Raw genomic sequence first — 15,094 nt, 5'->3', positions numbered from 1 at the left:
TGAGTATGACGACAACTTACTAAGACATTTTATGTTCATGATTCCTTTACTTTGTCACTTATCTCTATGTATATTTGCAAATGTTAAGGGAAAAGATTTAAAAATTAATTATGGATTCAGTGATGGATAAAAGAGAACAAATCAGTGCTGATCAGAAAAGGAGATTTGACTAATTCTGGTAATACGATTGGAATAGCTTACCTGAGCAGATAACTCCAGCATCTTTAGAGTGATTACAGGCATGTTTACCCCATAATGTTGAATGGCATTTCTTCAGTGTAGACTCTGACCCACTACAGTCCACATCAACCATCCAGATTGGTCCTGATCCTGGTCCAAAGTGAGCATCACTTAGAGCATCTACAGCCTCTCCACAGCGCAGCTCTCTACACACCACTGCGGCATCACTCATATCCCAGCCATCATCACACACTGTTCCCCACTGTCCTCTGTGAAGAACCTCCACTCTCCCAGCACAGCGACTGCCACCATCTACCAACCTCACACTGACTGTACATGGGAGAAAAATGGGAGTGACATGAAAAGAGAGAAAGAGATGAATATACACTGACCAGCCACTTCATTAAGCAAACCTCCTTGTAACTCATTGTCCATTTGATCAGATCATCTTACCATATAGGTGCACTTTATAGTTCTAGTCTACAGTCAGTTATGAAAGCATGTGTGTATAAAATTGGAGAATTTAACATCCATGTTTTTTTGCAATGAATCCAGTGTGTATCCGCTGTTTGCCTTGTAGTGTACTTGGCTAATTTTAATTGTAAACTGATCAGAACTTTTTTGGGACAAAGTGAAATCTGTATCTGCAGGCAGCAAGATGTCTGCAAGGGAGAACCAACAGCTAAATTTATGACTCAGGGTGCTAAACAGACTTTCAACCCCCTCCTCTTCTCACCTCAAACAAACCTACTTTTGACCCAGAGGTCTGAAGACTTTCTTTTTTTCCTTTTGACATTTGTACAGTTTAATTGCAACTTAATTGAACCTCATGCCACCTTTTTTAAACATCCTGAAGAGACGCTTGGACATCAGCGGAGTAAATTTTGGATACAGACAAATTATGACATTTGAAAATTCCTTTCCCTCTCTCACACACACATCTCACCTTCCTCCACAAAAAGAGACATCTAGCCTAAAACAGAGGCCAAGATGGCACCACCAACCAGCCTTGAGTGAGGGGCTAATGTGCTTTACAAGTCCCTTAGCAGACACCTTAGAAATTCTTTAGCATCGTAAATTCCTTTAGGGCTTTGCTAGAGACTGAACTTTAAACCTCTGCTTCTTTTTGTTCTCACTGGTAAACTATGGAACATCAGAATTTATTAAATCAAATGACTCTCTTTAATCAAACTGTGAAGAACACCTCTGTGACTGTGACATGAATTAATTATTCCTTCCCAAAGGTGAATTAATACCAAACTCTCTACACTTACAAGTTATTTTGATGTTTGAATTGTAACCCTGTTCCATTAATCTAGGTTATTGTGTTGATCTTTGATCATTTGTAACTGTGTTTATTTAATTCATTTAATTATTTTTTTCTTTTCTTTTGTTTGAGAAATATACAATCCATTTGTTTCTTTGAATAATAGTTTTAATGTTATATATCTGCTCTTCTTTCAAGTCTTTGTGTAGTTTTATTAGAAGTAGGATCATAAGATTTGTAGCTTGTTTGACTATATATATGCTTTAAGCATACAGTTTCTGCCAGCATATCTACAGAAATATTGGTGATAATGTACTCATTTTATTTTACTACACTGTAACCTTTCATTTAAGCATTGATTAGAAATGGTAGTGTGAGTTTTAACTTCAAAATTGTCTGTCTTAAGTAGTCGCATTTCTTATGTAAGTAGAATGGTTAAAGATTCAAGTAATTGTATGTAACCATGGTATGAAATATGTTTAGATTTGTAACAGTCACTATGGAAACAGTAATGTTTTATATGAAATTGCAGGCTTATAATATTCTTTTACTTCAGTGTTAACCACAATCAGACTCTCTCAAGTATCATGTAATGAAACTTCAGCAGCCCAGCAGACAAAGAAATTGCATATTCATTATATGAAACCAAACAAACCCACCAAAACCTTTTTCCTGCCTTAGCTCCGCCTTAACTCCACCCTCAAAGTTCTTTCCTTAAAGCCAGAAAACAGGAAGTTTGCCAGTTGGTCAAAGGGAGTGAGAAAGCCAACATGTAACCATAAAGAAACGACAAGGAAAAAGCCTGCTCTCCTTCTCTTTTGCACTTCAGTTCTGCAGTTCTTAAGTTTTAGTTATTTTGTTTCATGTCTCAGTTCATTTGTCTTTGTTCAGTTCATTTTGTTTTCATTTACTCAGTACTCTTAAAGTTTTGTGGACTTGGAGAAGGCTTACAACCATGTTCCCAGAGATATCTCATGGGAGGTCCTCCGGGAGTATGGGGTGCTGGGATGACTACTCCGGGCCATTCAGTCTCTGTACTCCCAGAGCGAGAGCTGTGTTTGTATACTCTGCATTAAGTCAGGTTCTTTCAGTGTTAGTGTTGGACTCCGCCTTGTTGCCTTGTCGCCACTCCTGTTCATGATATTCATGGACAGGGTGTCAAGGCGTGGCCGAGGTCAGGAGGGCATTATGTGTGGAGGCCGGAGGGTGGCATCTCTGCTATTTGCAGACGATGTTGTTCTTTTAGCTGGATTATATGGATGCCTCCAGCCCTCACTGGAGCATTTTGCAGTTGAGTGTGAAGCGGTTGGTATATGGATCAGCACCTCCAAGTCTGAGTCCATGGTCCTAGCCCTGAAAAGGATGGCATGCTCACTCCAGGTAGGGGGAAAGGACTTGCCCCAGGTGGAGGAGTTTAAGTATCTTGGGGTCTTGTTCACGAGTGATGGGAAGAGGGATCGTGAGATCGGCCACAGGCTGGGACAGGTGGCAGCAGTAATGCGGTCACCGTACCGGACTGTAGTGGTGAAGAAGGAGCTGAGCCATGAGGGAAGCTCTCTGTTTACTGGTCGGTCTACATCCCGACCCTCACCTATGGTCATGAGCTGTGGGTAATGACCGAAAGAATGAACTCACGAATACAAGCGGCGGAAATGAGCTTTCTTCGCAGGGTGGTGGGCTACACTCTACTTGATAGGGTGAGGAGCTCGGAGTAGAGCCACTACTACTCTGCACTGAGAGGAACGAGCTGAGGTGGTTTGGGCATCTGATCCACCTGGTGGGGGTGTACCAGGCACAGCCTACTGGGACAAGACCCTGGGGTCATCCTAGGACCTGCTGGAGGGATTATATCTCCAAGTTGGTCTTGGAGCAGCTTGGGGTCCCCAGGAATGAGCTGGAGAAAGTTGCGGGGGGCAGGGTCGTCTGGGATTCTCTGCTCTCCCAACTGCTAACTGCTACACTAACGCCTCTACCTCCACGGACTCAGTCAAAATCTTAAAGTTTGCAGATGACACTACAGTCATTGGTCTCATCCAAGACGGTGACGAGTCTGCTTACAGACAAGTGGTTGATCAGGTGGTCCTTTGGAGCAGCCACAACAACCTGGTGCTGAACACAGCGAAAACAGTGGAGATGACCGTGGACGTCAGGAAGAGCCCTCCAACCTTGGCAGCACTCACCATCCTGGACGGAACTGTGGTGACAGTAGAGTATTGCAAGTTCCTGGGCACAACAATCACCAGGGACCTGAAGTGGGACAGCAACATCAGGTCCATCATCAAGAGAGCCCAGCAGAGGATGTACTTCCTGCATCAGCTGAGGAAGTTTAACCTGCCCCAGGAGCTGATGGTGCGGTTCTACACAGCCATCATAGAGTCTGTCATCACCACATCCATCACAGTGTGGGGTATCTCAGCCACCAAGCATGACCTCCACAGACTGCAGCGCATCATCAGGTCTGCAGAGAGGACAATTGGGGTTTAGTTACCCACATTGCTGGAACTGCATGCCTCCAGAACCAGGAAGCGTGCAGAGAAACTCTCCGCTGACTCGTCACACCCCGGCCACCACCTGTTCCAGCTCCTTCCCTCAGGCTGGCACTTCAGCCAAATGAAGATCAGGACGTCCAGGCTACAGAGGAGCTTCTTCCCACAAGCGATTACTCTCTTAAACAGTTAATTATTACACATAAACAATATTCCAGCTTCTAAACTACAATTGTAAATATACTGGTATATAGTATCACACTCAACATTCCATCCTCTGAAACTACAGTCTCAGATCAGTGCTTCTTCTAGCATCTTACTTACCTGCCTTATTACCCCACTTATCTTGACTGTCAACTCACCGATCCCTTTCTTTGCCACTTTACACCCTTTAACTGTTGCTGGACTCAGCACTTTAACTGAAGACTCATACTTTGCACAATGTAAAGGTTACAGGTATGAATGTGTGTGTGTGTGTGTGTGTGTGTGTGTGTGTATGTGTGTGTGTGTGTGTGTGTGTGTGTGTGTGAGTGATGGTAGGAATGCATGTTTTATTTTATTTTTATTTCAGTTTTTTTTGTATTTTATTTTATTGTATTTTATTTTATTTTATATTTATTTTTTATTTTATTCACTACATGTAAATGTTTGATACTGTGCCCTGTGAGCCCCTGTACCCAAAACCAAATTCGTTCAATATCATTTTTTTCAAGTGTTTTGGACAAAGTTGTTTCTTCACAATTGACATCGTTCTTAAACACAAAAAAAGAAAAAAAAACATTTTGACTGTGTGTGTGTGTGTGTATGTATATATGTATGTATGTATATATATATATATATATATATATATATATATATATATATATATATATATTTATGCAGTGGTTAAGAGCAGTTTTTTCCAGCTAAAAACAACCTCCAGACTTAAATAATTTCTTACCCCAACTAATATGGAAAAAGTCATTCAACACCCTTGTTACATCCCAATTGGAATACTGACTGTCATGTGCTGGGGTCAGTGAAACACCTCTTGTTTATTCACAACTGGTTTAAAGAAGAGATGACATTATTCTAGTTTTAGCATCTCTGTATTGGCTCCAAATTTATTACAGAATCCAATATAAGGTAGCCTTATTTGTTTTTAGAGCACTACAAGGCCTTGCACCTACGTGCATGTCCATAATGTATGTAGAGGTAAGACCATGTACAAAACAATGTGCTCCTTCAGTATATTTATATTTAAGGTCTCAGTTTGAACTAAAAGGAGCACCAAGGCTTTGGAACAGCCTATAATTTGACATCAGACAGACATCCTCAGTGACTGTTTTTAAATCCAAGCTTTTTTATTGATCGGCTTTTATTAGCCATTCAGTGGCTTGTGCTGGTGTAACTATAGATGTGGTAGTGTTAAAGTGCATTTTATGTGTAAATGAAACTGGATCAAGTGGATTTTGTCCTTAAATTGTGAAGCACTTTGGTTTTAAATGTGCTATATAAATAAAATGTACTTATGCTTACTTACCACAGAGCAGGAATTATTTGGTTGGTGGATCATTCTCAGCACTGCAGTGACACTGATGTGGTGGTGACATGTCGGTGTATCGAGCTGCTACAAGTGGTTCAGACACAGCAGTGCTGCTGGAGTTTTTAAACTCACCAACCACAAATATCCAGCCAAAAACGTTTTGTGGGCAGCATCCTGTGACCACTGATGAAGCACAAGAGGATGAACAACACAAGCTGTGCAGCAACAGGTGAGGTATCATCTCTGACTTTACACCTGTGTCTAAAAGAGTGGACAGTGAGTGGACACAGTGTTTAAAAACTCTAGCAACACTGCTGTGTCTGTTCCTCTTACACCAGCACAACACACAAACATGCCATGTCACTGCAGTGTTGAGAATGATCCATCACGCAAATGTGGTGGTCCTGTGGTCATCTTAACTATTGAACAACAGGGTAAAAGGGGGCTAACAGATTATGCTAAGAAACTGATGGACTACAGTCTGTAATTGTAGAACTACAAAGTGCACCTATTTGGTAAGTGGAGATAAAATGGATAATGAGTGTAGATACAAAGATATGTACGTAATTAAGGGGTTGGTTATTGTATATTCATGCAGAGCCAGAGAGATGCAGAAAATTAAACCCCTAAAAAAATGTAAACACTATGAAAGCAACTATGAAAGATGTATTTCTTACAAGCACACAATACTCCCACATCACTGTCATGGGAGCAGTTGGGTTTCTGTGAAGATGATGTTGGACAGAGGTGAATCTGAGATTCATTGCCTCTACACTGAAGCTCCTCTGACCACACCTGACCCTCCCCTCTGCCAAAAGCAGCTGCTCCCAGCACCTCCACAGGAAGCCCACAGCCCAGCTCTCGACACACAACCTCTGCATCCTTCTGGTCAAAGTCAGCATCACACACTGTGGACCAGGTCTCTCCATGAAGCACCTCCACTCTCCCAGAGCAGCGAGAACCACCAACCAGCCTGACTCCTACAATATTATGAGAGAACAGAAACAAAGTGACATTCCTATGATGGAGAAAGTGGTTATTCAGATTTATTTGCATTAAAATGCACTAGATAATTCATAATCTTTTTAATTACCAAGGCCTGCATAAGCATATCCTATGTTTTCAATCCTTAATGATATATTAAAACATTGCAGCACACCTGAGCAGATGACTCCAACATCTTTAGAATGATCACAGTTGTGTTTTCCCCATCCTCTTGATCTACAGATCTTCAGTGTAGACTCTGACCCACTACAGTCCACTTTATCCATCCAGATTGGTCCAGATCCTGATCCAAAGTGAGCATCACTCAGTGCATCTACAGCCTCTCCACAGCGCAGCTCTCTACACACCACTGCAGCATCTCTCATATCCCAGTAATCATCACACACTGTTCCCCACTGTCCTCTATGAAGAACCTCCACTCTCCCAGCACAGCGACTACCCCCATCAACCAGCCGCACACTCCCTGTACAAGAGAGAGAAAGAAAAAATAAACAAAGGCTTTGCTCTACATGCTACTTCATCACATGTACATGCTGCAAAGTTACTTTATCTTTGTGTTTTTTTAAACCGAGTCAAATTAAATTGAAGTTACATTAAATTCTATATCTAGGACCTCTATATTGACCCTTTTCTGATCTTTGGGTATCTTACCCTCTGACTGGAGCGTGCTGTGGATTAGCTGGACATATTTGTTGCTGGTCTGCCGACTAGGCATCTTTTGTGTCTCACTTGCTGTTTTGGATGGCTCTGAAGATTCTGGGTCCTGACCCTGATTTCATCCACACTGCAATACTTTTTGAAATGTCCAAAGATTTTCTTAAATTTAGGAGGAGGGAAAGTGGCATGTATATATACTTTTATCTGGTCCACTTATCGTATAGGTCCATTTTGTAGTTATATAATTACAGATTGTAGTGCAACTGTTCTCCTGCATAATCATTTATTTACCCCATTGATCACTTATCAGGACCCAACACAGGACCAAATAAACAGGTATTATTTGGGGGTGGATCATTCTCAGCACTGTGGTGACACTCACAGGGAAATTACATGTTATTGCTGGGTCAGGTTTTCCTGCCGTCAAAAACATCTACACTGAACAGTTTATGAGGAATGCCTGCAGCATCAGGGAGGAACGTGATTTATTCTTAATGATGTTCACCTCCAGGTCAATACAGATAATGGGCCCCAGTTCTCCTCTACACTTGTAGAGACTTTGTTTATCACTGGTACAAGTGGATCAGGTACAGCAGTGTTACTGAAGTTTTTAAGCATTGTGTGCACTTACTGTCCAGTCTGTTAGACACATTTGCCTTCTTAGTCCATCTTGAGATGTAAAGTTAGAGACTAAAGCTCTGATGGTGCAGAGTTTATATTATTCATTTACTAGCCCTTCACTGTTTATTTATTAGACATTAATGTATATCCACATCATGCTGTTGGCTGGATACTTTGGTTGATGGACTATTCTCAGCTCAGTAGTGACACTCAGTAGTTGAAAAACCTCTGCAGCATTGCTATGTGCCATTCTTTCTGTGCAGCACATGCACACACTAAAATGCCACTAGCTATTTATGTTAAAATGTTCTTTATTGACTTCAGCTCAGCATTCAACACTATCATACTCCAGAAGCTTTCACTATTAACCCATAAATGTCCAGATCTTTTACTGTTTCATATGAAAGACAGACAATACAGACTTAACCAGAAAATGATACCTGACAAGTGGCATCATGCCAAACCACTGAACCCTCTTGGATAAAAGACTCCTAAGTCAAAGGCACAGTACAAGAAAGCACACCTATCCCTTATTCAGTTCTGAAAGATGTGTAGGGCCACAGAAGGAACAGACGCCACTTGACTACCACCTAACCATGTGCCACACCATTCAAATCAGGCATAGAGACTTATAGGTACAGCTTCTCTCCACCTACTCCAGAAGACATCACAATAAGAGCAGCTGATTCCCCATAAATACCATCTTATAATGTTCCCTATCATCACTCTGAGAGGATCAGACAACTTCCACCATACTTACAAGATTATGGCCACATAGGCTGACTGGCTACATAGGCTGTCAAAGTTCCTAACCTGGAGATAAAGCAGGCCATTTTTTGAACCTTGATTGCAAATTCTCTGCCATCTCTGACCTCCCAGCACAGTCAGAAAACTAATTTTTAAGGAACATCTGATTCACTGTAGAACACACTCTTTTCAGGGTTGTCCATGTTTTTTTCTTTTTTTTACGTGAACAAACCAAGCCACGTACTGCAAGTCTTACCACAGGGTCCATAAATAGAGAGTGGTGGTGCTAGAATGGCCTTGGGTTTTAAAGCTTCATTTTAAATGACGCTTGAGCAAACAGCACAGAACATTAGTTACTCTTTTCAGTTCTCACACAGGTGAAACCCAGAATGTCTTCACTGCTGTATTTTCTTTGTTTTGGTCATGCTTGCCGTGTAAATACACACATAACTAGTTAACATTTTGCCATAACAATCAAAGAGCTCAATATAATGTATTTTTTTAAATACTCAACAATATTTGTAACAAATTTGCATATAAAATCTGCAGTACCAGCATTGGACTCAATGTGTCCCAGTCTCAGTCTTGACTCAGACTCGGGACTGGCAGTCTTGACTACCTGACAACAGCACTGCTACTTTGTAATAATCAATTAATAATCAATAAGATCACCAATGTAACATGAGCTAGCTTTGTAGCTGTCACTGCGAGCGACAGAGAGCACGTCACTGCGAGCAACAGAGAGCAGCATACCTTAGAGCTTCAGATCGAGCAGTGTCCAAACATTACTTGAAAATTTTTCGCTTAGCAGGCCACTAACCCCCTCACGCCTCTCCCTCTTATTTTGTCTTCTCCCTCTCTCTTTCTCGATCTCTCACACAGATATTTCTTCAGCCCATCCCCCATGGCGTCCCCCCCAAGAACGAGCTCTCCAGGCACTGAGCTCAGAGTTGGCCCAGCTGGACCGGCAGATCACCGCTCTCCTAAAAAAGTAGGGCGAGCTCCTTTGGCAGAAGTCGCAGCTCAAAGCCGCCCGGGAAGTTTCTCCCTCGGTGGTTGCGCCAACCTCGTCTTTTCGCACACCGGGAGACGCCATTCTCATGCCAGCCCCACATGGGATAAAGTAATAATTGAATAAAGTAATAATTGTTGGAGATTTTAATATCCACATAAACAAACCACAGGATCTGCTAAGTAAGGCATTTGTATCTATTTTAGACTGTTTTGGCTTCTGACACTCTAGACTTAATATTGACCTTAGGTATAGACATTAAGCATTTGGCCATCCTTCCTCAGACCACAGCAGTGTCAGATCACTACTTAATCTCTTATGAAATCAGTTTTAGTCGTAATATATGTTCATCCACACGCTATAGTGCTAAGCGTACTATAACATTGTCTACACCCAATAGCTTTATTGAAAACCTTATGAATTAGATATGCTGACTAAATGTTTGGAGGACACTTTTCGCTCTACTTTAGATATTGTGGCTCCACTAAAAAGTAAAAGATTAAGGCAGAAAAGGCTCGCTCCATGGTACAATGATCATACTTGAGCTATGAAACAGACTGTTGGGTGATTAGAGCGTAAATGGCATCAGACTAAACTTGAGGTTTTCCAATCTGCCTGGAAGGAGAGTCTTATAGACTATAGGAAAGCACTAAAGTCAGCACGTTCAGCCTATCTCTCGTCAATGATTGAAAATAACAAGAATAATCCTAGACTACTATTCAGTACAATCTCTAAATTAACTAATAACCAAGCAGCTACTGAAGCCCAGATACCATCTGCCTACAATTTTGAAGTTCATGAAGCAGCAATGACTTCATGAACTTCTTTAATAATAAAATTGAATCGATTAGGCATAAAATTCAAAACACACAGCTAACAATTGCAGTGTCTTATAAATCTAATGCTATAGGTTTACTTAAAGACATTTTGCCAGAAATAACCAAGCCTTTTCTACCTATAATAAACTCTTCTCTCAGCCTCAGCTATATTCAAAAGGCTCTTAAATTAGCTGTAATTAAACCCCTAATTAAGAAACCTAATCTTGATCCCTCTGAGTTATCAAACTATAGACCTATTTCAAATCTTCCCTTTTTATCAAAAATCTTAGAGGAAGCCGTGGCAAAACAATTATGTTCCCATCTGCATAGGAGTAATATACATGAAAAATTTCAGCCTGGCTTCAGGCCTCACCATAGTACTGAAACAGCATTAGTGAAAATGGTAAATGATCTTTTATTATCCGCTGACAAAGGAAACATATCCTTACTGGTTCTACTTGATTTTAGTGCAGTTTCTGACACAATAGACCATTCCATTCTATTAGACAGGCTTGAAAAGCTAGTAGGAGTGACAGGTAAAGCTCTTTCGTGGTTCAAATCTTACCTTAGTGATCGCTATCAGTTTGTTAATGTAAACGGTGAACCATCAGCTCTCACAAGAGTAAAGTATGGTGTTCCACAGGGCTCTGTCTTAGGACCTATATTATTTACCTTATATATGCTACCACTAGGTACCATCATTAGAAAACATGGCATCAGTTTCCACTGCTACGCCGATGATACACAATTGTATATTTCAGCTAAACCAGAGGACAAAATTGAACTTAATAAGATAGAGGACTGTGTAAAAGACATTAAAGACTGGATGTCAAGTAACTTCCTCTTACTAAACTCGGACAAAACAGAAGTTCTTCTTCTTGGTCCAAAAGCTGCTAGGAATAATCTGCCTACGTTTACTCTTAATCTCGATAGTTTCTCAATTGCACCAGGCACATCTGTAAAAACCCTTGGTGTCACGATCGATCCCGATCTGGCCTTCGATGAGCATATTACCAATATTACCAGAATAGCTTTCCTCCACCTGCGTAACATCGCTAATTTAAGAAATGCACTGTCGCTACAGGATGCAGAAACATTAGTTCACGCCTTCATCACGTCCAGGTTAGATTACTGTAATGCTCTGCTTTCTGGTTGTTCCAGCCAAAACCTTAACGAGCTTCAGTTAGTCCAGAACGCTGCAGTCAGAGTTCTCACCAAAACCAGGAAATTTGACCACATTAGCCCAATTTTGTGTACCTTACATTGGTTGCCAGTTAAATTCCGCATTGAGTACAAAATTCTTCTACTGCAATATAAAGCTTTGAATGACCTTGCTCCTCAGTACCTCAGTGACCTTATTTCCTACTATCAACCGACACGCCCACTTAGATCACAAGGTGCAGGCTGATTATTAGTACCTAGAATTAATAAAGTTACGTCAGGGGGAAGAGCCTTTTCATACAAAGCCCCTCAGCTTTGGAATAAGCTACCATTCAGTGTTCGGGACTCAGACACAGCCTCCATCTTTAAGTCTAGGCTAAAAACGTACCTGTTTAGTCGAGCCTTTGTTTAATTAGATTTCCTGTTAGAAAAAGGTGCAGATCTGGGGGTTCACGGACAGAGAGTCTTATGGTAATCTGGGAATGTTGGTGCTGTCGTCCCACTGCTCTGTCGTCCCACTGCTCTGTTGTCCCACTGCTCTTATGCATTCACTCAAGTTTGTTGACGATGGAGCAGAGAGGCGCTGACTCAGGGAGCCCTCATGTCCTTGTTGCCTTCTGGCTCTCCCTCTTAGTTATGCTGCCATAGCCAGGCCTACCGCTGCACTCTGTCAACTTTCTGTTCAGTCACCCATAACAGAACTAATTATCTGTCCCCCTTACCCCTCCCCCTCTCTTTCCCTGAGCTGAGCAGCCGCCCGTCCCAAGCGGGTCTGATGTGAACACCACTCAATCCTGTCCCAGGGGGGTCCGATGCAGCCGGCGCTCTGTCCTCTGTGGTGCTGTCGCTTCATCTGCCATGATTGGATGGGCTGCTCACGTGCATCGTAGAGCCTTGTGCTATGTGGATCCTTGTGTGGTCTTCACTGTACAAAGGACTCTTAACTCCATACCCAACACTGTACAGAACTGTAAAACTGTATCCACTTATACTGTTTTGTGACTGTGCTGTTATGTGTGACTGCTTACATGAATCATGAAACATGAATGTCAGGTGTACAGACACTGTTACTGAGCTCTGCTAAAGCCTAAGTAGACTGATAAATCAATGTGATGATCAGTTATTAATCTCAGTGTTACTGAGCTCTGCTAAAGCCTAAGTAGACTGATAAATCAATGTGATGATCAATTATTTATCTCAGAGTTACTGAGCTCTGCTAAAGACCAAATAGACTGACAAATTAATGTGAAGAGTGTTACTGGGCTCTGCTAATGCCTGAGTAGACTGATAAATCATTGTCAGTTTTTTTGTCTTTCTTTTTTTTAAAAACCTAATTCACACGGTTCCTCGCCGGCACTTGTTAGCAATTTTCTTCCTGTAATCTTAATGAAAAAAATGCCTTTAATGTTTAAATGAAGATTAGAAATTCTTAACATGTTGTCTCACCACCTACTTTAGTCTACTGCTCTCACAATTCCTTGAGCAGGAGTCCAGTACAACACCAATGCTAAGCTTATCACTTGAAAACCACTTATCAGTCTACTCAAGCTTTAGCAGAGCTTAGTAACACCGAGAATAATAACTAACCATCACTTTGATTTATCAGTCAACTCAGGCTTTAGCAGAGCTCAGTAACACTGAGATTAATAACTGATCATCATATTGATTTATCAGTCTACTCAGGCTTTAGCAGAGCTCAGTAACACTGAGATTAATAACTGATAATCACATTGATTTGTCAGTCTACTCAGGCTTTAGCAGAGCCTATCCCAGCAGTCATTGGGCGGAAGGCAGGAACATATCAAACATTGAAATATAAATTTTTATAATTTTAAAAATATATGCACATTTTGAATTTGATGCCAGCAAAATGTTTCAAAAAAATTGAGTTGGGGGCAAATACATATATATATATATATATATATATATATATATATATATATATATATATGTATATGATATATATAGATATATATATATATATCAATGCACATCAATGCCTTCTGTTTTTATTTACATTTTGCACAGCGTCCCAAAATTTTGGAAACAGATATTAAATATGTCAGTTTTTAAAAGGTCTGTCATTATACGTTAAATGTTTCGTTTGACCACATGGAGAAAATAGAAATAAAACATTTGTTAAAGTACATTCAGTGCTTACCAGCACACACCAGACCCACATCACTGTCATGGGAGCAGTTGTGTTTGAGTGAAGATGATATTGGACAGAAGTGAATCTGAGACTCGTTGCCTCTACACTGAAGCTCCTCTGACCACACCTGACCCTCCCCTCTGCCAAAAGCAGCTGCTCCCAGCACCTCCACAGGAAGTCCCACAGCCCAGCTCTCGACACACAACCTCTGCATCCTGCTGGTCAAAGTCAGCATCACACACTGTGGACCAGGTCTCTCCATGAAGCACCTCCACTCTCCCAGAGCAGCGAGAACCACCAACCAGCCTGACTTCTAACATGAGGAAAACAGAGAACATGGAATGCTCTTTTATTACTGATATCAATGTGTTAACTTACATTAACCTACTTTCATTCATCATTTATTGATAACACTATTGATAACACATTGATCAAACATGACAAAAGTACTGGTTTTAGTGACATAACAAAGGTTATAATGAAAACAAATATCAATATTACTAATATATTTCAGTAGTTGGTTACTTAGTTGTGCCCCAATTGAGAGACAAGAGTTCAAAGTTCTCTGGCTTCACGCTGACGTGTTCCCATCTTGCATGTCATACTAAGCTAAAGAGTTCCTGCAGGTAGTTGAAAGAATTTCAGTGTGTCGAGCACAGATTTCAACATGCCTAGAAACACATTGCAAGTATTTGTCATTGTTTGTGCTTTTTATGCAGTGTTCACATCACATACTGTGCTTGGAGAGTTCCAAGTATGTGACGTAAATAAATGTGATATTTAGACAAACAAAAAATTGTGAGCTTTTATGCAGTTCTGAGTCTTGAAAACCCAAAACCAAAAAAGTTGTCACTAGGTAGATAAAATGCAAATAAAAACAGAAAAGAGATCGACTTACAGGTATTTAATTACAAACAGCAAAAAGAAGAGATATTTAATATTTTTGCTTATCAACTGTATCAATTCTTGTAAATATATGCTAATTCCAAATGTGATGCCTGCAATACATTCCAAAAAAACTGAAACAGGGCCAGTGTAAAAGTGGGAAATTTGTGGAATAATGAAAAACATCTGTTTTGGAACTGTCCACAGGTAAACAGATGAATAGGTACCAAGTGAAGTTATCATATATGGGTATAAGATGAGCATTCATTAAAGGCTCAGTATCCACTGTGCAAAAACTGTGCATGAGCAAATAGTTCAACAGTTCATGCATGTTTCTAAATGCATGACTGGTGGAATTTAACAATTTCACCATCTACAGTCCATAAAATTACTAAAAGATTCAGAGAATCCAGAGAAATCTCTGTGCACAGACGGTGAGACTGAAAACCAATACTGAACGCCCGATACCTTCAACTCCTCAGACAGCACTGCATTATAAACTGATTTGTGTCTGTAATGAATATAACCACATGGGCTTGGGAAAACCTTGGAAAACCCTTGTCAGTAAACACATTTCA

At 40.7% G+C, this 15,094-nt stretch overlaps 1 protein-coding gene across 1 annotated transcript; it reads right to left on the bottom strand.

The window, feature by feature from the left end:
* Positions 1-201: 201 nt before the first annotated feature.
* On the bottom strand, positions 202-14,229 carry LOC118803601 (soluble scavenger receptor cysteine-rich domain-containing protein SSC5D-like; the record flags this gene model as incomplete). Its single annotated transcript, XM_036564073.1, has 5 exons — positions 14,213-14,229; positions 13,641-13,774; positions 6,616-6,926; positions 6,136-6,523; positions 202-510 (listed from the first exon to the last, which is right to left on the bottom strand). Coding segments are annotated over exons 1-5 (1,159 nt in total), but the record flags the coding sequence as incomplete, so codon positions are not given.
* Between the last annotated feature and the right edge of the window lie 865 nt (positions 14,230-15,094).

The sequence above is a fragment of the Colossoma macropomum genome, unplaced genomic scaffold, assembly GCF_904425465.1.
Source record: "Colossoma macropomum unplaced genomic scaffold, Colossoma_macropomum, whole genome shotgun sequence".
Lineage (NCBI taxonomy): Eukaryota > Metazoa > Chordata > Actinopteri > Characiformes > Serrasalmidae > Colossoma > Colossoma macropomum.
The sequence above is the reverse complement of the archived record's forward strand: the minus strand, read 5'-3'. Positions and strand labels throughout refer to the sequence as shown.